Here is a 24,656-nt window from a genome sequence, read left to right as displayed (position 1 = left end):
TAAGAAATAAATAATGCATAAATTAATTACATCATAAACTAACAAGTTGACAATTAACAATCAGCCTATCGATAGCTGAATATCGATATATGTATGTAGAATAATGCCGCCCATGACAAGACGCTGCCGAACACTGAACCAGTTTTTAAACATACCGTACATTTCTGCCTACAAATATGTATAATATATTAGTTGGTTGTATCTTAAATACTACGCACTAGGTTTATTGACTTCTACGAGCAGAATTCGATCATCGCCTTGTTGGCTATTCGCCATCCGAAGCCGGTAGATACAGGCTAGTAGAATTACTGATAAGAAGGAAAATAACGCTATGAGTGCGCTGAATGTGGACATTGAGGGTGCTGCAATGAAAGTCACATAATGCTTACTATTACGATCAGCCATATATTGATAATCTACTCACATTCACAGTAAGGAAAATCATGAAGCCAACGGGGCGCCTGACAAATATTTTTCGGCCGACCCTTGAGCTGATGTTCCGTCTGGCAGGCAAAATAGATAAGGGTGCTATTCAGAACTGCTGCACCAGACTGTAGAACTGTACCATCGCTGGCACTCACAATGATATTCGCCAGCTGAGGCACCACACAGCTATTGTTGCTTTCTGTCGACTTATCAAGAGGATATATCCTTTTGCGCATCGCCAGCATAATTGAAGAGACCGGTTCCGGTTCAGTCACTGTTGATGCGCTTGTGCTGGTCGACGCCACTCCTTCACACAAAGCTTCATCTTCATCATCGCCATCCAGACAATCATATTTCCCATCGCACAACTTGGCAAAAGGCACACAATTACCAGCCAGGCAGTGCAATTCCCAATTATCACAGTTGCCCTGCAACATTTGTGCTTTGCACAGCCATCTCTCCTCATCGGAGCCATCCACACAGTCGACATGGCCATCGCACACTGCCGTGCTCGCCACACATGCGCCGTAGTTACAACGGAAGCTATAACCGGGGCACCAGATTTTCTCGCACAAGGCAGCCGTTTCGTCGGATGCATCCGAACAATGAGCACTGCCATCGCACAGTTGATCCAATCTGATGCACTCGCCATTTCCACAGCGATATCCGCATCCGGTGGCGTTCTGGTCCGCTACCATCACGCTGATGTGAATTAGATGGAGCAGCAATACACTCAACTGTCTCCTAAACATGTTCACTTACAACTGGCTGATCTGTGAACGCGAAAAGCGTATGAAATACTAAACAGAAGTAATTCCATGCTCAACAATCAGCTGTAGCGCCAGTAAATTTCAGCTTTTTTCTCCTAAACCAGTTTCGTATACTATATTATATGAATATGACACACGAAGTACAGACACATTGCTCTTTCAACTTTAAGATTTTCTGATCGGGTTTTTGTATTACAAAAGCAAGTAGTGGTATGTTACGAAGTCTTTGAATAGAACGTTAACGAAAACCTGGTACAATATCAATAGGTATCAATAAATTTCCCTAATCCTCTTTTCAGTTTGTAATTGGCAGGTGGGTAAAATAAAGTTCTATTAAAAACGATTAGATTGTGCATTTCAGATTTAATTATAATGTATATATGCATATATAAGCGGTGGTGTATATATAAATTTATAACCGAACATATGTATATAAGTATGCCTGCGGAAATAGTTTTAATAATGTGGGTGATTTCCATACAACACAATTGTAACCGCAACGCTTAACTTTTTTATAGAAAAATAGAAATTGTTGTGAAAACTTGAATTGCAATGGAAGGTTATCATTCCTTCTCAGTGGGTGCAACAAAAAAGGGTAAATACTTGTAGTAAATTTAAGTAACGTCTTCTATAATACTGTCCCAAAGTGTGTCTCATTTTTTTTGAGCGGATGGCGGCGGCGTCGCATAGAATTTGCGTTTCTTTATGGTACTCTTCAGCGGTGTCGCTATAAATAAAAATTGAATGTTAGCGCAATCAGCATAAAACGTAAAAGTTACACTCGCTCACCATACAAGGAGAACAAATCCTTGTTGCTGCTGGGTACACGTTTCACAGAACTGCCATGAATTTCGCCTATTAATGGTGAAGGTTCCAATGCTATAAACTGCTGCCAATAGGAGGTGGGTAAACTAAGCAAGGATTTCACCACTTGCTGTTGGGTGAATACCTCCGTAAAGATGCTATGCTGATCCGGTTCCAGTGACGAGTAACCAACAATTGTGGGTCCAAAGATTAGCGCTATATTATCAATAGGCATAAGCACAACTGGACACTCAGCAATGCGCTGAAAGTGTAAAACGAGAAAGGCCAAGGTATCGCGATTAGGTTGCGGGAGTAGCTCCACCAATTTATATAGCGATTGTTCGCTTTGCTTGGCGTCGGGATTTTGAACGGCATTGGCGAAATCCTTCCATAGTGAAGTTGGTATAAGCGGTTCACGCAACGACCTTAAAAAGTCCTTGACACAACAGCAGAGCACATGAATATCCGTATTTCCCAAATGTGGAGTCGCTCTGCCACGTAAAAATTGCTCCTTCAGGGCCTTGTATTCACGCTCTGATGAAGACATGCGATAGAGACCAACTTCGGTAAGGCCTCGTGCCTCAATCTCATTGACACAGTGCACCACAAGTGCAGGTATCATGGGCGAAATAGATGGAGCAAAATCGCTGATGTAACCCAGCATGGTCTTAGCTGTTGGGGTGCCAGACTGTGGCACGCAGCTGACGGTTAACAGTGGACGGCAGTCGATATGACAACGCACGGGACAATCGCGGCAGCGCAAGGCAACGGCACCAAATCGTATGCTGTAATGAAAAATAGAGCTTAAGTACATTCTTCATAAACTGCATAAATTGTGGTATATAAGAGAACAATTGATTGAGCAATAGTAAGAATATAGAGACCATCCAGTGCTTTTTAAGAAACTGCTGATATATGCACCATTATATGAATAGTATGCTCTATTGGTTACTAAGCCATTTCTAATTAATCTACAGTGTTAAGAGTTATATCTTACCGCTTTTGGCATTGCACGCAATTGTCTCCACGCAAGAAAGTCTTCTGGTTGAAGGTGTGTTTGCGCATCAGTGGACGACGTTGGGCTGGCGAGCCGGCTTCAACTGCAGCGAGATGCGGAGCCATAGCATTGATAGGCGTCAATGGGGGTGCCGCGGCCTCTTTCAAAGCCGATCGCCTTGGCGTGGAGGCCAATCCATCGCTCACGACATTTGCTTTTTTTGTCACCATTGGCAGCGATTCAATTGTGGACTCTGCACGTATGACACCCTGTCCATCCTGTGGTATAGTCACTTTGGTGGTGGCACAGAAACGCTCCGCGCCCTGCGCCACGTTTAGCGTGTGGTGATCAACGCCAACTCCCTGCCCAGACCGACGCGCTTGTGTCGTGGTCGTCGTTGGTGTTCCAATGACGCTGCTGTTCAGTCCTCCGCTCAAACGCGAGCGCTTGCTTCCCACACATGGTACTGGATTCTTAGGCAGCGACGGACGGTGTTCGCGCCACGAACGGGAGCGACGCGCCTCGAGGAAATCATCTTCGGATTGTGTAATGGACAAATCCGACAGCAGAGAGCCTGTGGAATTTATGTCACAGTGCGAGGAACGTTCTTCGCGCAGCGTGTTTAAAGATTTCCGCTTGCGTGACTGCATCGTCTGCAAAAAGGCTAGTTTATCGCGCGTGTCGTTGTTCAGATTGCGTTCATGGCGCAACAAATCGGCGACTGCAATAATTTTGTTTTCCATGGCATCACGTTCGTGTTCTGCCTGGCGTCGCATTTTGCTCTCCATTTCAATGATACGGCGTGCATGAAACAGCTTGCCTTCTAGATCGCCCATTTTCACTAGCGACTTGTCCAACTCCTGTTGAATGCGAGCCGTCTCCGCGGCATAGCCCATGCTCTTTTCATGGTACTGCTCTACCATTCGCAGGAACCGCAAAAACTCTGTGTAGGACGCAAGAAGCACTTCAAGTTGAAATTCCCGCGTTGTAATAATAACCACTTACCTTCTTCAGCGATGCCATCGTTCAATACTTGCATGCAGCGTCGCAGATCGTCAAACGACGCCAAAGCGGACAGCGTCATTTTCGTTTTCTGTCTCCTATTCCCTTATAAGCACTACAATCGAATGTGAGTTTGTGCTGTTTATATTTTGTTTCTCACTGATTTAAGTACTTTTCACTGGTGTTTTATGCAATAGGATATTGCAGCACAAAAGCACGCTGCAAAGGACGCGCAATGAAATTTTCGATTTGACAGCCAAGCGCCGTTGTTTTCAATTTGGTGGTGAGGTAAAGATGATATTGTGAATCAGGGCTGCCAGATCGAGCTAAAGAATAGGTGGTATTTAAATCTTGCTGGTATTTTGCAAGTCAATTGGAGAGAAACTTGTATTTCTGAAATATATTTTGTGCATTTAAAATGTTTAAGCTCTAACGCTTCAATTATAAAAAGTCGAATTGATTAAAGTAGAGCAAAATAGTATACATTGCGTCTTATGTATAATAGCTAAATAGTAACTAGAAAATATTAAATGTACCAATGGAAATATTAAAAAATGACTCAGTGTTTGACATAAAACACGGTGCCCGGTCTCTAATCTCATTTCAAAAAGATATACAATATTCGTACCACTAACTCATACTGGCAAGCAGTATCATTAATTTTTGGTCACACTGTTAACCGGCAGCTCGCAGCGCTGCCACCTTGTTAAGTCGGAATTGCAGCCAATTAGCGGCATTGAATAATAAATTTGCGCATATTTTGTTTGAAACAAAAAGAGTACAAGTCATGTCAGCTACGTCACCGAATCCCTCATTGGGACTTCAAAGCAAGCGCTGGAACGGCTTGCGTAACATACTGGAGCGTGAAGGTCCCTTTTGTAAAGACGATTTTTCGCCATCTCCAGACAACTTAGAATTTTTGCAAACGAAATGCAAAGTTCTTGTCATTGGTGCCGGTGGTCTTGGCTGTGAGCTGTTGAAGGATCTGGCTCTCATGGGCTTTGGCGATCTGCATGTCATCGACATGGACACAATAGAACTGTCGAATCTCAATCGACAGTTCCTCTTCCGTCGATCGGATATTGGTGCCTCCAAGGCAGAGTGCGCGGCACGATTTATACAAAATCGCCTGCCTACGTGCCGCGTGACGCCACACTTTGCGAAAATTCAGGACTTTGATGATACATTCTACCAGCAGTTCCACATTATTGTCTGTGGCTTGGACTCGATTGTAGCACGTCGCTGGATCAATGGAATGTTGCTGTCCATGCTGCGGTACGATTCGGACAACACCATTGATGTGTCATCGATTATACCCATGATTGATGGCGGCACCGAGGGCTTCAAGGGCAATGCCCGTGTCATATTGCCTGGATTTACAGCTTGCATCGAATGCACCCTCGACTTATTTCCACCACAAGTAAATTATCCGCTTTGTACAATAGCAAATACTCCTCGCCTACCGGAGCATTGCATTGAGTACGTAAAAATCATACAATGGGATAAGGAGAATCCCTTTAATGTGCCCCTCGATGGCGATGATCCGCAGCACCTGGCCTGGGTTTATGAGCGTGCGTTAGAACGTGCCAATCAGTTTAATATCACGGGTATCACATATCGTCTGGTTCAGGGTGTTATCAAGCACATTATTCCGGCGGTGGCCAGTACCAATGCGGTTATTGCGGCTGCCTGTGCCACCGAAGTGTTCAAAATAGCCACCAGCTGCTACGACAGCATGGCCAACTATCTTAACTTCAATGATCTGGATGGCATATACACGTACACCTATGAGGCGGAGAAATCTGATACCTGTTTGGCTTGCAGCAATGCTCCACAGGTGCTACCCATTGAAGATCCAAACACCACAACTCTGGAAGATGTAATAAAATTGCTGTGTGAATCGGCACGTTTTCAGCTCAAAAGTCCGGGGCTGACAACAGTTTTTCAAGATGGCAAAAAGAAGACCCTTTATATGGCCAATGTGAAAAGCATCGAGGAAGCGACTCGTAAGAATCTGACGCAGTCGTTAGGGGAGCTTGGCTTGCAGGACGGACAGCAGTTGACCGTGACGGATGCGACATCACCAACGGCCATGACTCTGCAGCTTAAATATCAAACCAATGAGATCGAGATGAATTAGCGATATTTAATTATAGACAATTTTTAGGTTCAACCAGTATCTACACACATTTAAAAATAAACAAAAAAGGCTACGCTTTGACTGTATACTCATTAACTCATGTTCAGTATGTACTTCTTGCCGGTAAATCCCTTAAAGGTGAGAGCTGCTGACGCTGCCTCCTTAAACTTGTCCAACGGCACCATTTCATGTGGTGGTGCCACAAACTTCCTTTGCTCTACGAGTTCGCAGAGCTCCTTAAACATTTGAAGACGCTCAGGTGCGTCATAATTTTCCTTGGACCAGCGCGTCATCCAGAATCCACGAAATGCAATATCCTTAAAGATGAGTGGGCCAGTGGCTACCGTAACCGGTTCGCGTGACATTCCTCCGTAGGTAACCATAATGCCGCCATTGTCCAGATGGCGCGTTACTTCTGTAGCGCTCTTTCCCCCGACACAATTAAAAGCAAGCTTTGGTTTTTTCAAGGTACCCGATTTGAATAGGTCCGTGGTGCGTACCTCTGCTTCCGTTAGCACGACTGTGGCGCCCAAACACTCTAGTTGTTGCTTGAGCTCCCCAATTTCTGGTCGATCGCGCACTATTCCCACACTCCTCAAGTTCCAAGCCCTGCACAGTTGATGCACCGCCTGGCCTACGGCGCTGTTGGCGCCATTCTGTATGACCGTGTCCCCCGGTGACAACTTCACAAAATCCCTGAGCATCCGATAGGCTGTACATGGATTAACGGTTATAGTGGCTGCCTCAGCCAGTCCCACGTTTTTGGAAACAGCCAAAAGCTGATCCTCATTGTAGACAGCATGGGTGGTCCAGGTGCCCAGTCCAGTTGTCAGAGGCACAACATGTTCGCCTGGCTGCAGTCCTTTGACCTTGTCGCCCACACAAATCACCTCGGCGACGCACTCGTTGCCAGCAACCGCCGGAAATTTCGGCTTCACCGGGTACTTACCTAATAATGACGTGATGATGCAAAGAGATAACGGATTATTGCGTCTCTTATAATGCAAAGTTCGCTGTAATTCAAAATATTACCCTGTATGGTATTGATGTCGGCGGGATTTATTGGAGCAGCCAATATTTTCACCAGCACCTGCTTGTCCTTTGGATCCGCCAGTTGTGTTTCTACCAGATGCAACACATCCTGCGGCTCACCATATTGTGTATACTTTAGCGATTTGGCCATAACGGCCATTTGTCTAACCAGCCCTTGTGAGCGGGTGTTCCGCGGCAGCGTTTGGCGCAACATCATTTAGTTTTCATGTAATTTCCAATAAATTGAAATTGAAACAAAAAACTTATTTTCGGCGATTATTAAATCATACATGCGCCCCAGCTGTTTCGGACTGATTACAAAATACACAGCTGGATAACAACACTTGCCGCTTTACACCTGTGTGGGCGCCAGGGCGTCCAATCACAATTATCGATTACAAGTATATCGACGCGCCATTAATCGTTAAGCTCAATTGCTTTAAAATAGCATAGAAATGTACATACATATATGTGCACTGAAGTGCAATACAGGCGCATGGACGCCAATCACGCAATATCCGGCCGCCTTTTCCGATTTACCCTCCCTCGAATTCTGTGTGTGTGTACATGGTAGTTAGGGTCCTACTACCTCGACAACCCATCGAATTTGAATATACATACATATAGTATGTATGTTGTATGTATGCACATAAATGCTATTAGAAGAGCGCGCGCTTTGACTTTGGCACACAATGGACATTCAAAATGTTGGCACGTCAATATTAGCTTGACATTTAATATTAATTTTATTGCAAACGAAACCAATAGCCACTTGAACTGCTTGTGCCCCTTAAAGATTGTTTTCCCCGAACTTAATGGCCACACGCGAGGCTTTTAACCTGCTGCCATAATTTCCACGATAGATGTCATTAAAAACAGAACCAACAACAAACACTAAACATTTTTGCAAAATAAACACAAATCAATAACTTTCCGACAGTCAATGCGGGAAATGTGAGGGTAAATATAATTCCTTTGGCCCCTTCCCCCAGATGTCCGACAGGCCATAATAATTACACACACAGCGCCTGTCGCTGCCGTTGTTTTTGTTTGCACTTTTGTGCCACCAAAAGACGTTGCCGTGGGTTCTCGTCAAGCACTCAAACATTTGCCACTGCCGCACGAAAACAGAAGGAAAAAATCCAATAAAATAAATGTATGTGTGAATATATTTTCTAGTCGCGTGCTGCCGCTAACAGGCTAGACAGGAATTTTAGTTCACATTTGCCTTTGCAACGCCTCGCACGTCTATTTTGGAGAAATGTCCGCGTTCAGCCAACAGTTCAATCCACGCGCCAATATCTTTATTTTGGTCAATTTGGGCTGCGAAATGCTGTACGTAATTGACCAGCGGCTGAAAGCGCAACAAATTGCAGCCGACAAATCGGTTCAAGGTAACTGGCACAACTCCAATTGTTAGCAGAATTTTTTTGTTTTGGGCAGAGCCCCGAAAACGGACTTGGTTTAATTAAGATATGCAAATTCAAAAACAATATAACTCAAAAAATCTATCAATCCCAAAAAAAAAATCCTAAAATTTGTCTTAAGATAAGTCTAGAACTGGTAGCATAGTGGCAATGTGTTCGAATTCAATGTCTAATTGGAATTGTATACTTAGCCGCCATTTAGGAGATCTTTCAGAGAATTTGTGTTAATCTCTAATCAATTTAATTTCTTAATCAAGCATTAACATTGTAATAAAATTTCTTTTATTTTATGTTGCTTTCATTTATTTATTCATTTTTTTTTAAATTCTTTTTGTGTTGAAATTTACTTTATGCTTAATTCATTCAATTTCGTTTTTGATGTTTTTTATTTCATGTTCTTAATTTCAATAATGCCTCTGACTATATTGTGAGATAAGGAGCATAGCTGACCCCAAAAAACAGATACTCGTAAAATACCCCCCGGTATTCAAATTCTTGCTGAAATGTTTTTCTTTAATGTTTACTCGACAGCATTGTTTGTCGAAATATAGTAAAATTTTGACAGCCTTTTTTTGTCCCATTTACCCTTTGAGTACAGGGTATAATGATGTAATAATTTATATTAAAATATGCATCATTGTATTAAATGACGACATTTTTCCCCACATCTCGTAGTTATACACGATGTGACGACAGTGTTATTGGAGCCGAAGTTCATAGACTCTCTACTTAACGGTTCTACACACGGAAATGCTCAACTAATAACTGCCGATCATTGCAAATTCATGTTAAATGATATTGCGACTTGTTCGCTGATGCGCCTGGACGAGCAATCGCAGGCCAAATTGTGGAATCTGATGACTATGATGTACAAGTGGCAGTTGTTTATGTCAGGGCATCAGCATCATTTACTAGACATTACCTTTCGCCATCTGGATTCGATAAACAAACTTTATCCGGATGCCAAGCGGCACATGTTGATTGATTTCACGAAAAATACACTTCTCGATTTCTGGAATGCCTGCGGGGAAGAGCAACAGCTCTCCATCTATCGCACCAACAAGGCCTGGCTGCAGTGCTTCAATACCAAAATCTCTTTGCTAATGCGACTTGGTTTTCAAACGCTGGACGGCAGCTTTCTGCGTGAAGTAGATCAGAGCTATTTCCAGAACTTTGTTCAAGGCATCGGTGAGAATATCTATATCAAGAGCAACGAGTTGGTCCAGCAGCAGGAACACCTATCACGAGCAACTAACAGCAAGAGTGGCATGGATCAGCTAGCCGCCCAACTTAATATTCGACAGGCGCCCGTCTCGGGCGAGGATTTGCAGCCCATTGATGCGCGGCAGTTCCAGCAACAATACGAAAAGAGCTTGCAGCAATGCAACATATTGCTCGAGGACCTGGACAGCAGTAACAATGGGGCAAGCAGACAAACCAATGCCGCAGGATGCGAGTTCGTGCAGCTTCAAACAGCGACTCCGACTGACACTGGAGGAATTGGAGGGCGCGTTTTGAATCACAAACTGCTTGATTTATACAGTAAAATGCATTAAAATAATGGGTATTTTGCTAGGGTTAGAGTTAGGTTATTTTTCCCCACGAGGAGATAGTTATTCAGATAAAGGGAAAAATGCGCTGTATTATATGTATTTTCTTCTACAGAGCAAAAAAAGCTTGACAAAAGATGAACAAATTGAAATCGAAAATGTGAATCCGATCTTTAGATAAAAAGGTTCCAAAATGTTTGCACGCCAGAAGAAATTCCACATTTCAACCTACGTAGATCGTTATATTTTATATCGATGCCTTCAATAATGTTAGGTGCTTTATTATGGTTTATTTTTAGAGTTAGCACAGATTGTTACAGCCCCACTCCCAAATATTCAAACCTTGTCATTTTCCGTTTGGGATTCGTGATTGAAGCCTTCAAAGATATTGGTCAGCAACAAGTTTGCCATAACAACTTTAATGGTTTAGTAGTGCAGTAGTAAAAAAAAGAGATATTTCGAAAATGTAATTCAACACAAATCAAGTTTTCGTTTATTCAAAACACAGAGCTTTGCTAAAAATCATGTTTGTATTCTTTTTAAGGTTTTGGTTTTTCCTCTTTGTAAAATAATTACAAAATCTTTTTCTTTTTACAATTTCGAAGACATTGGTGATTCATCAACAATAAAAATTTTGAGCTTGCTTGACCGACATGCAATTGTAATTTTGGTTTTTAACTTTAATTTAAATCTTTTTGTCTTAGGCATATGTGTGTAAGTGTTGGACCGAAATAAATGAGAATTAAATGTTCAAAAAATTGTACAATTATTAAAATGTGTGTCTATGCAGGTGAATAAATGTGTAAGTATGTGTACGCAACAGTATTGCAAATTTGATAGCGCGAAGAATTCAATTCAACAGTTGTCACTTGCCGGCTACAATGTAAACTTATGGCAACAAATCATTCATTATAAATAGTTACGTAGTCATACTTTCTCTCTGTCCTCTACGTCCAAACATCAATCGCCACTTTTCAGTGTGCAGTACCGTGTAACTTGGTGGGTGTATATCGATAGTGAGGCGGCGTTGGGCAGTGCCATATGTATGTGGAGCAGCTTACATTTTCGCCTTGAGTGGCACCGCATCGACCAATATGTGCAGTGCCATCTTGAGGCACTCCTCAGCCGAACTGATTTGCTCGCAGGGATAGGCAGCGGCGTATTGCGTAAGGAAATCACAGTACTTACGATAGTTGCGCGCCGCAAAATCATAGTTGTAGGCACCCAATGACTTCATGTCCGTGTCATCGTTGACCGACGGTACCGTGTCTTTGTGAGGCATGCGCCCAAAGGTCGGGTACTCCAACTCGCAGGCCTCGCACTTGCAGTTAAAGCGATATTGCATGGATAGCGTTTCTTGCCGTTGCTTCTTGCTGAAAATGGCAAAATGTGCTCTGAAAGAGATCGAACCATTTATGTCTATGTTTCCAAATTAATATTTTATTGTAGGTATCCGGACTCACCCATAGTTATCGTAAAGCACGCCACCAGCCTTGATGGGTCGCAGGACAAACAAATAAGCCTTGGTGCCCTCATATATGCGCAGTGTATTGGGTGCACACGAATGGTTGAGCAACGACAGGAAGGCATAGGCGCCGGACGAATGCGTTTGATCGTCCTTGGTCTCGTTGACTTGTTCAACAAGATCGATGCCATGCATATTCGAGGGTGATGTTTGCAGATGTCGAAACAGCAGTTCCGTAAAAAAGTTTCGACCCTCTTCTCCGCCCAGCAATTCCTTCAGTGGCGTATACTCGATGATAAAGTGCTTGAGTATAGCGCAAACAACTGAACGCTGAAACAAATCCGAAACCGTACGTAGTTGTCGATTCGTCACCAGACCGTGTATGGCACGATAATGTTCCTGTGGTGTTAGGTTCGAATAGTCCAGATCGAAAGCACATTTATTCTGATTGTGCGGCAGCTCACAATACGCCATTAAATCCTCAATACTGTCGTGCAGATCGAGAGCGGATAGTGTAGTGCGCAACGCTATTCCATGTATTTTGTTGAACATACGATGTAAAAAGTCAATGATGGGGCACTCGTACTTATGGAACGTGCTCATCGCCTGCTGCTTGCATTGCTCTGAACAGAACATGGCCGAACAACAGTTATCGCAGGGTATAAGCGTCAGATAGTTCTCATTCTTGCAATTAGCGCAGCGTATGTAGCGCATGGGCGGCAATAAGGTGGAGCAGAAAGGCTGCTCGGCTGCAACTAAATCGCCAACGACCAGATCTCGTGTCGTGACTATGAAGCGGCCCTCATCCGAAGTCTCGCGAAGCTCTAGGCAGTCTGCTATGTACGGCACCTGAGGATGGGCATCAAAACTCAGCTTGAATTCGTAGGGCACGACGTCGGGAGCCTGCTGATCGAGCAGCTCTTGGCAGTCCCGCTCTCGTTTGTCCAGTTTGTGTCGCAAACGTTCCGGGTAGTTGGCCTTACGTGCTAGCTCAATGTTCGCCAAACACTCCCGGTAGCGCTTCCATGCGAAGAGCACGGCCGAGCGGTTAGCATAACCAATAGACAAATGCTCCGAGTTAAGCTCGGCAAAGCAAATGCTTTTGTTGTACAATTCGAGTGCCTATAAGTAAATACATATTGTAGTAATATACGCTTTAACTATGACTACCTTTTACCTGGAAGTATTTTCTGTTTTTCAGAGAGAATTGTTCGTTTCCTAGCATGCGAAACTCCTTGCTGCGTTTGTTGCATTTGTCCTCGCGCAACGTCACGTTGAGAAATATTTTCTCCATGTACTTAAAATCAATAAGCGCATGTTCCACAAAATTCACTTTCGAATAATTGTCTTTAAGCTCGTTAAATTTCCCAGATATTATGCCAATTAGTTTCCAGTCGTTTAGCTTTTTCACCAGATCGTCGCTTACATCGTACACGTCCATGGTCTTCAATTATTGTTGTTGCTGCTGCTGCCGCTGTTGCACTCGAGCTTTATCCTATTGGGATGCACACACACATACATACACACGCCCGGCTGCCTGCCACCTCGTTTTGGTTGCCGAGTCTCGTGTTGCGTTGCCGCCGCCGCCTGTTTTTTCACCTAAGAAATCTTCTCCTGCCTTTGCGTTCCGTTACCACTAAATTGTTTGGTTGCGTACCTTTACTGTTTATTTTTGCATTTAATGTGCGATTTCACACTTAATTTTTTTAATACAGCCGGAAAATATTATGATTTTTTGCTCGCGAATTTAGCCAGACATTAGGGATGTGAAATATTTGCCTATCGAAATGTCGAGAAACATTTGGCGCTGCCAACTCGCTGATATACAAAATTCCCGTATTAGGGCCAGCATGGTATCCAAGTTTAAAAATGCTGTAAGTTTGTTACGACTACGCTTTTCCTCTTGGGCAACGCCGGCTGGCTCATCGGAATTCTCCTTGGGTGTGTGGTTCCAACCCTATGCCCGCGTGAGTCGTACAATAACCGATAACACGGTTCCTCCATCGATAAACAAAATGCCATCACTACAATAAATTCGACGCGCAATATACAAAACCGAATTCAAAACGTAAACAAACCAAAAAAACTAACATAAACTAAAAGAAACGTACTGCGACAAGAAAACAAATAAACGGATAACTCCCTCAAGCCATCCGTACGAATACGGGTGACTGTAAAAGGAGATAATATACGTGCGGACGGACAGGGATTGGAGGCATCGGACAACTGTATGGGATTTAGCTGTTGTTATCCCAGGCGTACCCTCCCTGCCTGTATCCAAAGCCAAAATGTTTCTTGGATACCCTATTTTTGGACCGTGCTTGGGCTATTCCATGGCACAGGTGAGTCTCCCGCCCCTACTGATGCTGCTTTAATGCATCATCACCAACGGTGCGACCATTAAAATTAACAATTAATTTTCAGTTTATGTGGCTACAAACATACATATATTTCAGTGTGATTGAGTGTGAGTGAAAACAATGTAAATATGGAACAATAATAATTTATATAAAAACAAAATAAAGAAGGCTTGCCAACGGCCAATGCGGTTCTTTATGTGCGCCAACATGCAAGTATGCTTATGGCAAATAAATATGTATATAGATATATGTGTATGTGTATGAGAAAAATATGCGCGGTACAAAAATTTATAGAAAAATGTCTAACCAAATCCTAACGAGAGCTCTCGACGGTCATGGGCGCAATAGAAATATAAGAATACATATAAAACACTGCGCGCTACTGCAATTGGCAATCTTCATACAATATAAGTGTGTATAAGAGTGTGAACTTTTTTTTTTTTGAATTAAATAGAGCGCCAAGCTCTGTTTAGGTGCCACTTTCTGCCTTGTTTTGGTTTTTATTATATCTGTATATATTCTTTCTTTTGTATTATCTTCCTTTTTTTTCTTTTGCAGAAACTTCAATGGGGCGGCGTGTGGGACCCTGCAGGCGCAGCCCATACAAACGACACGACGTAAGGCGCGCGGGATCTCTGCCTGATGTCGCTGCTCAACCGCGAACAATAGGCACGGCGCGTGGCCAAGGAACGGACTCACCGGCTTGTCTATCCTCCGCTGCTGATGGCGCAGACGGACGTGTCTGCTGTTGCGTTGTGGTGGCGCCGCTATTGCTGCTGCCACTTCTTGGGTGGGCGCCTTTGCTCCGGCTGCCACTGTCGTTGCTGCTGCTGCCGTTGAAAACGCTGGTGCTGGATCTGCTGCTGTCGTTGTTGCTCCTGCTACGATGCGGCTCGTGCTGCTACTTATGACGGCCGCTGCAGCTGCTGTGTATGGTTCCACCGCTGTCCGAAAACTTGGCGATATGCCGGAAAATCTATATGCCAAGGAACAAAAGGCATTTAAGCACTGGTCGGCACATTTAAGTGGATATACAGGTATGTATACATCGGCATTAGTTCTGCCTTGCATCTATATCCTTATGCTCACCTTCGAACGGCTTCTGGTTCTTCCTTTCCTTTTGCAGGTTTCAGCACGGCCTCCAGTTCATCAAAAGAAAACACTGCCTCGTGGGTCTGCACCGTCGCCCCAAAAAACAGGAATGGCGTGTTGCGGCTTGCCTTTTATAGGCCGGATGTCGTATGCCTGCGGATTTTTACGTCCTTGCGCATCCGTTCATCACGGCCTTGACGTTTCCCCACTTTGAGGTGCCATCGGGACACAACCCTGCGCCTGCGTGGCTGCAGTTGCCACCATGGTGCCTCGCTCGGTACCGCTAGATGGCGCTGCAGTACCTTTATAAATTCTTGGCGCCTTCCGTAGCGCTGCCACCTTTTATTCTTCGTGACCAGCCCGATGCAACACCACCGCAAATATCCAAGTGGGCGGACGCTCGTGCCCCGAAGTGATGTTTGCGCGCATCAAACGGCTGGTGTTGTTGGAGTCCTCTGCTTCGAGTCCGGCGTTGCCTCGGATGACTACTACCGCGGCGCCCAACGTAGGCCACACCCACTCTTGATCTTCAGGTGAGTAGCTCTGGCTGCATCCTCCTCCCTATATTCATCCATTCTGCCTTAGGACAGGCGTCACACTCGGATATCCTTTGCGTGGAATACCCCCAGCAAGTTCCCTTGCAAATCTTCCAGCTCGTATGCGTTGGTGCCGATGGATTTCCTTACGCGAGCTTTTAGAAATTTCCGCGCGAATTTCGCATTGAACGCGCGGCTGAAATCACTCAATGCAAAGTTTCGCCGGTATACCTCCTGACCGGGCGCTAGTCTTAGCCGCCGCGCACGCCGGTTATAGCGAACGCTACTGCGCTCATACGCCGCATGCAATTGTGCCTGGATTTTCTGTTGCAACAGGGATTGCCTGTCTGCTGTACACAACGCTGCGAATTCGTGCTCGTCTAAGGACCTTAATTTCCTCGCCAATCGGTACTGCGAACCGTGCAACATCATATGTCGGCCGAATAGTGCGAAAAAAGGCGTTACTCCAGTCGCAGAATGCACGCTGTTTCTGATGGCCACTTCAATTTCCGGAAGGTGTAGATCCCACTCGCGGTGATCCTGCCCCAGATACGCCCGTATCGCGGACAGTATAGTCCGGTTCACCCTTTCGGACGCGTTGCTTTGCGGCGAATACACCGGTGTCCGCAGATGCTTAACACCGTAGCCCTCCATCATGTCTGTAAACTGCTTGGACGTGAATTGCTTACCATTATCGGAGTGTATGACTTCTGGAACGCCGAACGTATGGAACACTTCGTTCACCAAGAAGTCGACGACGCTCCGAGTGGTGGCCTCTCGCATCGCCTTCAGGAACGTGAATTTGGTGAAGTGATCTACCACTATGAATATGAAGGCGTGCCCCTTCCTTGATCGCGGATACTTGCCCAAGAAGTCTATGTATAACTTCTGGAACGGCCTCTCCGTGACGACTTCTGCACCAATTCCCACCTGCATCCCGTAATTGGTGGCTTTCGTCTCTTTGCAGACCACGCACTTTCGGACCACTTCAGCAACGTCTTTGGCCATTCCCGGCCAATAAAACTGCCGCCGCAACCAGGACAACGTCTTCAACACTCCTCCATGCGTTGACGCTTCGGTATGGGCCTTCGATATAAGCATGCCGGTTAGCGAACGCGGAACCCACAGTTTCCACACACTGCCTTCGAGCTGATCTTCTAGCCGATTGAAGGATGTCTTTTTGTAGATCACCCCGTTTTCAAATTTTAAATCAGGTAATTTATCTTTTTGACTTTGAATTTCGCTAATCAGCTCCCGATACTCCTCTGATTCGAATTCTGCGGTTTCGATACCCAACAGGTCTCCTGGGAAGAAATCCAACTCCTCTAAAGTTTCGGCTTCGGTGCTTCTGGACAGCATATCCGCCACGATGTTGTCGGAGCCCTTCCGGTGCGTGATTTCAAAGTCGAAGCCCTGGAGCAGCAACGACCAACGAGCCAATCGTCCGGACAAATCCTTCATGGACATCAGCCATTTCAAACTGGCGTGATCGGTTATGACCGTGAATGGCATCATTTCGATGTATGGCCGGAATTTTTGTATCGCCAATACCGCCGCCAAGCACTCCTTCTCGGTCACCGAGTAGTTCACCTGGTGCTTGTTCATCTTGGCAGAAAAGAACGCAATGGGCCTCTCGTTTCCCTGCAAATCCACCTGGAACAATACGGCTCCGACGCCCATATGGGATGCGTCACATTGTACAAAAAATGGGCGTGAAAAATCCGCGTGTACCAGCACTGGCGCAGATGTGAGCGCCTTCTTCAACGCCTCAAATGCTGCAATCGCTTCGCCACCGAGTGAGAACCTACCTCCCGATCGCTTTTTCAAAGCCTCAGTGAGCGGAGCCGCTAAGGTGGCAAAATCTTTAATAAATCGCCTGTACCACCCGGCGGTTCCTAAGAAAGCTCGAACCTCCTTTACGGACCTTGGCACCTGTATGCGCTGTATCGCCTGCACCCGTTCTGGATCTGTCCGAAGCACGCCGCCGCCCACGATAAATCCCAGGTATTTCAACGTTTTAAAGCAAAACTTCGACTTTTGTAACCCTATCGTCAGGTTTGCCTTCTTGAGGCATTCAGCTACTCTCTTCAGGTACTCCAAGTGCGTATCAAAATCAGCCGCGAAGACTACCAAATCGTCCAGATATACTTTAACGTTGGACCTCAGTTCATTCGGTATGACCTTGTCCATCAGCCGGCACAACCTTTGAGCGGCGTTACACAACCCGAAAGGCATCATGCGGAATTGGTACAACGGTCGCCCTGGTACCGTAAACGCAGTGCACCTTCTACTGGACTCCTCCAACTCCACCTGCCAAAACGCAAATTTCAGGTCCACACTGGAAATATAATATGTCTGATCGATTCCAGATAGGATTCCCTCCACGCATGGTAGCGGATAGGCATCTTTGACTGTCAGTTTGTTCAACTTGCGGGCATCGAGGCAAAAGCGGTTCTTGCCCGGCCGTCGCACTATGGTGGTGCGGTTACTCCACGGACTATCGCTTACCTCGATGACGCCAAGCGCCAGCATGCTGTCCACCTCATCCCACACAATCTTCTGCATAGCGGGTGATAGAGGGTAGTGCCTGTCTTTCACTGGCTCTGCTCCGCTGACCAATTCAATTCGGTGAGTCTCCAAAGTAGTCTTGCCTAATCCCGCTTCTTCGAAGGTTAAAAATTCTTTTTTTACTTGTTCCAATTGCAGCTTTTGTTGTTCATTCAATTTCCACATATCTGGTTCAGGCCTTACTTCATCCTGGTCCGCATAATGCGCCACTCTATCAGCTAGCAATTCATCGAGGACAAGTCTTTTAACGGCTGGCTTTTCTGGAGGAATTAATAGTGGTGCCAAGTTAAACAGCCGCCAAAAGTCGATACCGAAATACGCGTTCTGTTCGAGTGATGGGCATACGTAAAATTCCACTTCTTTGGCCTCTTCTCGATACACCACTGGTAAACGCACTCGTCCAATTACGGCTCTGTCTTCACCGCCTGCTGTTTTAATTATCGAAATGTAATTTCTGGGCACCATGCCAATCTCTTTCAGCAGTTCCAGACTGCCCTTGCCTAGCACGCTTACCGAGGCCCCGGTATCCAGCAAACCGCGTAGCACATGGCCTCGTACCAGTACTTCGGCAAAAATCCTCGGATCTGCTGCTCCTTCGCGTCGCACTGCCTCGGCTACCAGCTTCTTCGTCTGCCTTCTCCCTCGGAATCGTGCTCGGGCCTTTTTAACTTTGGCTGTCACCATCCTCATCCCATCTAACTGATGTTGGGCAAAAATTCTATTACGCGCCTCCAGATATGCCCGCATCTTTTCCTCGTACGGTAAAAATTTCAACTTATTACTATATGGGGTATTTTTCTTATGAAATTCTTCTTTCAGGACCGCTCCGCTGTCATCCTGGTGGGCACCTGTGTCGAGCGCGATTCGCCCACTTGCTCCGCACTCCGACGGCCGTTTCCCGTGCAATCGGGACAGGTTGGACTATAGGTGTCGGGCCTGCCACACCTATAACAGAAGACGCGCCTTTCCGGTGACATGCAGTCGCGGAAACTATGGCCGGCTTGTCTGCAGTTCCAGCAAACTAACGCCTGTTGCGGACGCCTTGCCAAACGCGCCTCTTCAACTACGCCGAAATCCGCCGACTCCTCGCCGTTAGTGTCGTCGACCAACTCCTCCACTGCCGGTGGACGGTTTCCGCCACTAAAACGTGTGCCGCTGCGTGTTGGGAACACGCCTTCTCGCCGCTGGACCATAGCTTCCACCTCTACGCATTCGTCACGTAAGTGGTCTACCGTGTACACGCGCATCGCATACACATAACGAGCTAGTTCTATTTTTAATCCTTTTTTTATATATTTCATCATCTCGTTTTCAGATGGTGCTGTGTGGAGACGCGACGCCAGTTTCCTCATGGCATGGAAGTACTCCTCAACGCTTTCGCTTGCCTTCTGCCGTCTTTCGCGCAATTGACGCATGCGCTCGAATTCATCGGCGGCGCCTTTAAAACGGGACAGCATGCTTCGTTTTAGTTCTGGCCAGCTGTCTGCCCGGTGGTCCCTGACGTACTGCCAGTACCACTCGCGAGCGTGCCCAGTTACTAACAGATGGAAACTGTTTAATACTTCGGACCATGCGCAGCGACACTGTCTCTGAAGGAACTCGACCTGGAAAACGAAGTCTTCAACAGCCATTTTTTCCTTATCGCCGCTGAAAACGATGTCCCACTTTTCGACGCGGCACCATCCGGATCTGCCATTCGCCGCTACATACGGAGGAGGCGGGTCCAGCTGACCACTCCCATCGTTACGCCTGTTGCTTCTTCGACGGGCCGACTGTGCTGCGGGATTTTGCCAATTTCGAGCTGTGTTGCTGCTATTGCCAGCTCCACTGGAGGAATTAGCTGCCGCTGGCCTTGCTACTGGACGCGAAGTTCCTCTTGCTGGTGTTAGAGGTTCAGCCTGGTATTGATGCGGCCGTTTTGGCACCGCACCCCGATTCTGGCTGACTGGCGGTTGCCATGCTCCATTTGCAGCTGAATCGCCGCTATTCTCTCGCGGTTGCAAAACTTCTTTCAACGCGCCCATCAAGTCTTGAAACCCCATTCGGATTTCCTCCTGCAACACTTTGTTGATGCCCTCTTTTTGCGATTGGCGGTATGTTTCGTTCGCCTGGGCCACTGCTGCTTCTACCACCGACGCGACTACTGGCTCGGCGTCCCAGTGTACTGCTGGTGCTATGGACGGCCTCGGAGGAGTGTGCATGAGGCCACCGGTGGAAAAACCTACGGCTCCTTCTAGGTGTTCCTCCAGCACTGGATCATCATTTCTGGCCGTTCTCGACCTGGTGTTATACGCACGCGCAGAATCCTTTTCCATCTCAATCCAAAAAAAAAATACGCTCTGTTTTTTTATAATATTTATTTATATTTTGGATTATGAATTTGTTCAGCTTTCAAGCAGGCCCCGAAGAAAAAATCGTATTAATTGGATAATTGTATATATGTATTCCAAACAATGAAAATGTTTGTAAACGCCCAAAACAACAAAAACAAATGGGCAAGAAAATATGTAGATGTACGTTGAATATGTATGATGGATAAATAAATAAATAAATAGGTACAACAATAAATAGATAAATATGTGATTTGGAATAAATAAATATGAATACAGTAGTAAAAATAAAAAAAACAAATCTTTAAATAAATTCACGTCCAACTTTGCACGGAAACCAAAAAAAAATATATATACGCTCAACCACAAGACAAATGTAACATATGTATATGCACCAAACGTAACCAAACAGACTTAATAAAATGTAAGCAATAAACAAACAAATTTTCTTTTAAACTTCTGTATATAGGGGCTGAGACTCACACTCCGCCGGAACCCAAACACGGCTCCTATAATATCTACGCCTGTTACAGCTGCCCTACGCCACAATCCTGCTATATTTGTTCGCTGCTACATTTATCGCCTTGACGGCGATGAACGACAGCCAACAAATTAAATGGTTGCTTCTTGACACCCAATTCTGTTTTGTGCACCATCTGCTCTGGCTCACCGTGCGTAGCGGTGCATCGCAGGCGACTTTCCTAGTCATCCTGGGCCACCGGTACTCTACGTCCACCAGGCAAACACGATGACACCACGGCGACCGTGCACAAACGAATTGACGCAAGAATTACAACAAAGAACACTGAAACGAAATAACAAAACAAACGCGCATTGGAATCCCCCCATAGTACCCATTGCCTAGCGTCGTTCCAAATGGCAGTCGCAAACGAAGGGCTCATACTCGCACCTTCGTGACTTACTGTCCATGTCACACACGCTTGCAGTTGGTGCTATAAGGGATTCCGTCCCTACCATACCGATCGTCGGCCCCTAGCCATCGGCTTAATTTATTTTTTTCCTATCTAAATTCTCAGCCTGCGTACGGCGGCTGCCTAGACTCCTCCCCAAACGTGGTACAGGGCCCTAAACAACTCCACCTACTCCTTGGCATTAAAAATTCAAACATCCAAATTTGGGCGCCATATTGTTACGACTACGCTTTTCCTCTTGGGCAACGCCGGCTGGCTCATCGGAATTCTCCTTGGGTGTGTGGTTCCAACCCTATGCCCGCGTGAGTCGTACAATAACCGATAACACGGTTCCTCCATCGATAAACAAAATGCCATCACTACAATAAATTCGACGCGCAATATACAAAACCGAATTCAAAACGTAAACAAACCAAAAAAACTAACATAAACTAAAAGAAACGTACTGCGACAAGAAAACAAATAAACGGATAACTCCCTCAAGCCATCCGTACGAATACGGGTGACTGTAAAAGGAGATAATATACGTGCGGACGGACAGGGATTGGAGGCATCGGACAACTGTATGGGATTTAGCTGTTGTTATCCCAGGCGTACCCTCCCTGCCTGTATCCAAAGCCAAAATGTTTCTTGGATACCCTATTTTTGGACCGTGCTTGGGCTATTCCATGGCACAGGTGAGTCTCCCGCCCCTACTGATGCTGCTTTAATGCATCATCACCAACGGTGCGACCATTAAAATTAACAATTAATTTTCAGTTTATGTGGCTACAAACATACATATATTTCAGTGTGATTGAGTGTGAGTGAAAACAATGTAAATATGGAACAATAATAATTTATATAAAAACAAAATAAAGAAGGCTTGCCAACGGCCAATGCGGTTCTTTATGTGCGCCAACATGCAAGTATGCTTATGGCAAATAAATATGTATATAGATATATGTGTATGTGTATGAGAAAAATATGCGCGGTACAAAAATTTATAGAAAAATGTCTAACCAAATCCTAACGAGAGCTCTCGACGGTCATGGGCGCAATAGAAATATAAGAATACATATAAAACACTGCGCGCTACTGCAATTGGCAATCTTCATACAATATAAGTGTGTATAAGAGTGTGAACTTTTTTTTTTTTGAATTAAATAGAGCGCCAAGCTCTGTTTAGGTGCCACTTTCTGCCTTGTTTTGGTTTTTATTATATCTGTATATATTCTTTCTTTTGTATTATCTTCCTTTTTTTTCTTTTGCAGAAACTTCAATGGGGCGGCGTGTGGGACCCTGCAGGCGCAGCCCATACAAACGACACGACGTAAGGCGCGCGGGATCTCTGCCTGATGTCGCTGCTCAACCGCGAACAATAGGCACGGCGCGTGGCCAAGGAACGGACTCACCGGCTTGTCTATCCTCCGCTGCTGATGGCGCAGACGGACGTGTCTGCTGTTGCGTTGTGGTGGCGCCGCTATTGCTGCTGCCACTTCTTGGGTGGGCGCCTTTGCTCCGGCTGCCACTGTCGTTGCTGCTGCTGCCGTTGAAAACGCTGGTGCTGGATCTGCTGCTGTCGTTGTTGCTCCTGCTACGATGCGGCTCGTGCTGCTACTTATGACGGCCGCTGCAGCTGCTGTGTATGGTTCCACCGCTGTCCGAAAACTTGGCGATATGCCGGAAAATCTATATGCCAAGGAACAAAAGGCATTTAAGCACTGGTCGGCACATTTAAGTGGATATACAGGTATGTATACATCGGCATTAGTTCTGCCTTGCATCTATATCCTTATGCTCACCTTCGAACGGCTTCTGGTTCTTCCTTTCCTTTTGCAGGTTTCAGCACGGCCTCCAGTTCATCAAAAGAAAACACTGCCTCGTGGGTCTGCACCGTCGCCCCAAAAAACAGGAATGGCGTGTTGCGGCTTGCCTTTTATAGGCCGGATGTCGTATGCCTGCGGATTTTTACGTCCTTGCGCATCCGTTCATCACGGCCTTGACGTTTCCCCACTTTGAGGTGCCATCGGGACACAACCCTGCGCCTGCGTGGCTGCAGTTGCCACCATGGTGCCTCGCTCGGTACCGCTAGATGGCGCTGCAGTACCTTTATAAATTCTTGGCGCCTTCCGTAGCGCTGCCACCTTTTATTCTTCGTGACCAGCCCGATGCAACAAGTTCAATTATGCAGAAGTTTAATTATGCAGAAAATAATTTATTGATAACATAGATTGGATTTTCTAACATTATTATAACATAAATATCATTGTCTTAAAAAACGTGTGTTTTGTAGTGAATGAATGAAGCTCCTTCGTCGCTTGTCACAGTGGGCATAAGGTATTGATGAACTGTGGCTATGCTACAGTTTGTTTGTTTCAAGTAAACTATTCATTTCTCCTCGCACCACTCGTTCTCCTTGCGCACCTGCTCTTCCTCGGCCGGTGAAAAGTCATTGGGAATTGCAAAAGTTTCGCGTATGTCCTGCGGAGATCTGCCTTTAATCATATTGGCCACCGTCTTGCAGGTGACATCTAACAGGCCCTTGATGCCCAGATAGTCCGCGGCCAGCATTAGCTCAAATAGAGTGCCTTGATCGACTTTGAGGAAGTCGGCATCCCATGAGGAAATATCATCTGTTCGTTTTTCCTTGTTCTCTATTTCCTCAGCTGCTTCCGGATCGTCCTTATGGAAGGTGGCCCAGTGCAGTACTTTGCGTAAAATGGCAGAATTCACATTTGGAAGTGGCACTACGCTGCCATCCACCTCATCACCCAGATCCTCAAGTGCCGTCTTTATTGTCTCCGAATGGTTGGCAATTGAAACGTCCGATTCGAAGATCACTTTATCAGCAGATTCCAATTTTATTATCATTTTGTTGTCCCTATATTTGAAACTGGTTTCAAAAATGCAGCCTTAACTCAAATTTAACATATGTATCCCTACACACCTTACGTTGAATCTGTATGCTTACAATGCGCACAACGTTTTTTTCAACAGTGGTGACAAAAATAGTTGGCAACTATACTTTTATACACAGGCACCAGCTATGGCCTACTGCTAAAAATAATTTCCTTTTGTTTGCTTAGTGCTCTTCAACTTGAACCCTACATGGCGCATGACCGCAAAGCTGCATAAATTTTAATCATTCATCAAAAGAAGTGGAACTATGGCTTTATCATCAGAATAGACTAAGGACACAAAATCCAAATTCTTGAAATGGAAATAATCTAACGCTTCGGTTTT

At 45.4% G+C, this 24,656-nt stretch overlaps 9 protein-coding genes across 10 annotated transcripts; 3 read left to right on the top strand and 6 right to left on the bottom strand.

The window, feature by feature from the left end:
* Positions 1 to 192: 192 nt before the first annotated feature.
* On the bottom strand, positions 193 to 1,250 carry LOC115625320 (sortilin-related receptor). The gene is made up of 2 exons (XM_030520345.1): positions 425 to 1,250; positions 193 to 362 (listed from the first exon to the last, which is right to left on the bottom strand). Exons 1-2 carry the CDS (start codon positions 1,176 to 1,178, stop codon positions 211 to 213), a joined length of 906 nt encoding a protein of 301 aa, XP_030376205.1. The 5' UTR covers positions 1,179 to 1,250; the 3' UTR covers positions 193 to 210.
* A 334-nt stretch (positions 1,251 to 1,584) lies between these two features.
* Positions 1,585 to 4,419, bottom strand: LOC115629029 (rac GTPase-activating protein 1). Its single transcript, XM_030525331.1, has 4 exons — positions 4,003 to 4,419; positions 2,998 to 3,940; positions 1,986 to 2,785; positions 1,585 to 1,923 (listed from the first exon to the last, which is right to left on the bottom strand). Exons 1-4 carry the CDS (start codon positions 4,079 to 4,081, stop codon positions 1,850 to 1,852), a joined length of 1,896 nt encoding a protein of 631 aa, XP_030381191.1. The 5' UTR covers positions 4,082 to 4,419; the 3' UTR covers positions 1,585 to 1,849.
* A 277-nt stretch (positions 4,420 to 4,696) lies between these two features.
* On the top strand, positions 4,697 to 6,235 carry LOC115622801 (nedd8-activating enzyme E1 catalytic subunit). Its single transcript, XM_030516870.1, has one exon. The coding sequence runs from the start codon at positions 4,787 to 4,789 to the stop codon at positions 6,137 to 6,139; it is 1,353 nt and encodes a 450-aa protein (XP_030372730.1). The 5' UTR covers positions 4,697 to 4,786; the 3' UTR covers positions 6,140 to 6,235.
* Positions 6,126 to 7,452, bottom strand: LOC115622810 (enoyl-[acyl-carrier-protein] reductase, mitochondrial). Its single transcript, XM_030516881.1, has 2 exons — positions 7,172 to 7,452; positions 6,126 to 7,088 (listed from the first exon to the last, which is right to left on the bottom strand). Exons 1-2 carry the CDS (start codon positions 7,386 to 7,388, stop codon positions 6,232 to 6,234), a joined length of 1,074 nt encoding a protein of 357 aa, XP_030372741.1. The 5' UTR covers positions 7,389 to 7,452; the 3' UTR covers positions 6,126 to 6,231.
* A 984-nt stretch (positions 7,453 to 8,436) lies between these two features.
* Positions 8,437 to 10,154, top strand: LOC115634566 (protein OSCP1). The gene is made up of 2 exons (XM_030532389.1): positions 8,437 to 8,565; positions 9,274 to 10,154. The coding sequence occupies exons 1-2, from the start codon at positions 8,502 to 8,504 to the stop codon at positions 10,152 to 10,154; spliced, it is 945 nt and encodes a 314-aa protein (XP_030388249.1). The 5' UTR covers positions 8,437 to 8,501.
* Positions 10,155 to 10,659: 505 nt separating this feature from the next.
* On the bottom strand, positions 10,660 to 13,371 carry LOC115623615 (SET and MYND domain-containing protein 4). 2 transcript variants are annotated; one of them, XR_003995422.1, is made up of 4 exons: positions 12,791 to 13,371; positions 11,612 to 12,735; positions 11,082 to 11,542; positions 10,660 to 11,024 (listed from the first exon to the last, which is right to left on the bottom strand). XR_003995422.1 is itself a non-coding variant. In XM_030518037.1 (3 exons), the coding sequence occupies exons 1-3, from the start codon at positions 13,052 to 13,054 to the stop codon at positions 11,206 to 11,208; spliced, it is 1,725 nt and encodes a 574-aa protein (XP_030373897.1). In that variant the 5' UTR covers positions 13,055 to 13,371; the 3' UTR covers positions 10,660 to 11,205. The 2 variants fall into 2 exon arrangements, 1 of the variants encoding a protein (XP_030373897.1); XM_030518037.1 differs by having other exon boundaries at positions 10,660 to 11,542.
* A 130-nt stretch (positions 13,372 to 13,501) lies between these two features.
* LOC115634564 lies at positions 13,502 to 20,484 on the bottom strand. The gene is made up of 3 exons (XM_030532388.1): positions 19,880 to 20,484; positions 15,063 to 15,188; positions 13,502 to 14,949 (listed from the first exon to the last, which is right to left on the bottom strand). Exons 1-3 carry the CDS (start codon positions 20,482 to 20,484, stop codon positions 14,307 to 14,309), a joined length of 1,374 nt encoding a protein of 457 aa, XP_030388248.1. The 3' UTR covers positions 13,502 to 14,306.
* Positions 20,485 to 23,001: 2,517 nt separating this feature from the next.
* On the top strand, positions 23,002 to 23,567 carry LOC115633955. Its single transcript, XM_030531472.1, has 2 exons — positions 23,002 to 23,163; positions 23,253 to 23,567. The coding sequence occupies exons 1-2, from the start codon at positions 23,013 to 23,015 to the stop codon at positions 23,414 to 23,416; spliced, it is 315 nt and encodes a 104-aa protein (XP_030387332.1). The 5' UTR covers positions 23,002 to 23,012; the 3' UTR covers positions 23,417 to 23,567.
* Positions 23,568 to 23,607: 40 nt separating this feature from the next.
* On the bottom strand, positions 23,608 to 24,400 carry LOC115634092 (S-phase kinase-associated protein 1). Its single transcript, XM_030531647.1, has 2 exons — positions 24,361 to 24,400; positions 23,608 to 24,294 (listed from the first exon to the last, which is right to left on the bottom strand). The coding sequence occupies exon 2, from the start codon at positions 24,282 to 24,284 to the stop codon at positions 23,802 to 23,804; it is 483 nt and encodes a 160-aa protein (XP_030387507.1). The 5' UTR covers positions 24,285 to 24,294; positions 24,361 to 24,400; the 3' UTR covers positions 23,608 to 23,801.
* Positions 24,401 to 24,656: the final 256 nt, after the last annotated feature.

The sequence above is a fragment of the Scaptodrosophila lebanonensis genome, unplaced genomic scaffold (genome assembly GCF_003285725.1).
Source record: "Scaptodrosophila lebanonensis strain 11010-0011.00,11010-0021.00 unplaced genomic scaffold, SlebRS2 tig00000001-arrow-pilon, whole genome shotgun sequence".
NCBI lineage: Eukaryota > Metazoa > Arthropoda > Insecta > Diptera > Drosophilidae > Scaptodrosophila > Scaptodrosophila lebanonensis.
The sequence above is the reverse complement of the archived record's forward strand: the minus strand, read 5'-3'. Positions and strand labels throughout refer to the sequence as shown.

Excerpts from the sequence above, each read along its gene's own strand:
- LOC115622810 (XM_030516881.1), bottom strand. The coding sequence starts at position 7,388 with ATGATGTTGCGCCAAACGCTGCCGCGGAACACCCGCTCACAAGGGCTG. Across the intron at positions 7,089-7,171 it reads CGACATCAATACCATACAGG|GTAAGTACCCGGTGAAGCCG; the intron begins GTAATATTTTGA and ends CGTCATTATTAG.
- LOC115629029 (XM_030525331.1), bottom strand. The coding sequence starts at position 4,081 with ATGACGCTGTCCGCTTTGGCGTCGTTTGACGATCTGCGACGCTGCATG. Across the intron at positions 3,941-4,002 it reads CGATGGCATCGCTGAAGAAG|AGTTTTTGCGGTTCCTGCGA; the intron begins GTAAGTGGTTAT and ends CGTCCTACACAG. Across the intron at positions 2,786-2,997 it reads TGCGTGCAATGCCAAAAGCG|CATACGATTTGGTGCCGTTG; the intron begins GTAAGATATAAC and ends TTTTCATTACAG.
- LOC115633955 (XM_030531472.1), top strand. The coding sequence starts at position 23,013 with ATGCGGCTCGTGCTGCTACTTATGACGGCCGCTGCAGCTGCTGTGTAT. Across the intron at positions 23,164-23,252 it reads ACATTTAAGTGGATATACAG|GTTTCAGCACGGCCTCCAGT; the intron begins GTATGTATACAT and ends TTCCTTTTGCAG.
- LOC115634092 (XM_030531647.1), bottom strand. The coding sequence starts at position 24,284 with ATGATAATAAAATTGGAATCTGCTGATAAAGTGATCTTCGAATCGGAC.
- LOC115625320 (XM_030520345.1), bottom strand. The coding sequence starts at position 1,178 with ATGTTTAGGAGACAGTTGAGTGTATTGCTGCTCCATCTAATTCACATC. Across the intron at positions 363-424 it reads TGATTTTCCTTACTGTGAAT|CACCCTCAATGTCCACATTC; the intron begins GTGAGTAGATTA and ends CTTTCATTGCAG.
- LOC115622801 (XM_030516870.1), top strand. The coding sequence starts at position 4,787 with ATGTCAGCTACGTCACCGAATCCCTCATTGGGACTTCAAAGCAAGCGC.
- LOC115623615 (XM_030518037.1), bottom strand. The coding sequence starts at position 13,054 with ATGGACGTGTACGATGTAAGCGACGATCTGGTGAAAAAGCTAAACGAC. Across the intron at positions 12,736-12,790 it reads AAAACAGAAAATACTTCCAG|GCACTCGAATTGTACAACAA; the intron begins GTAAAAGGTAGT and ends ATTTACTTATAG. Across the intron at positions 11,543-11,611 it reads GTGCTTTACGATAACTATGG|AGCACATTTTGCCATTTTCA; the intron begins GTGAGTCCGGAT and ends GATCTCTTTCAG.
- LOC115634564 (XM_030532388.1), bottom strand. The coding sequence starts at position 20,484 with ATGGAAAAGGATTCTGCGCGTGCGTATAACACCAGGTCGAGAACGGCC. Across the intron at positions 15,189-19,879 it reads CAGCTGGACCCGCCTCCTCC|CCGCAACACGCCATTCCTGT; the intron begins GTATGTAGCGGC and ends ATAAAAGGCAAG. Across the intron at positions 14,950-15,062 it reads GAACCAGAAGCCGTTCGAAG|ATTTTCCGGCATATCGCCAA; the intron begins GTGAGCATAAGG and ends CTTGGCATATAG.
- LOC115634566 (XM_030532389.1), top strand. The coding sequence starts at position 8,502 with ATGCTGTACGTAATTGACCAGCGGCTGAAAGCGCAACAAATTGCAGCC. Across the intron at positions 8,566-9,273 it reads AGCCGACAAATCGGTTCAAG|TTATACACGATGTGACGACA; the intron begins GTAACTGGCACA and ends CACATCTCGTAG.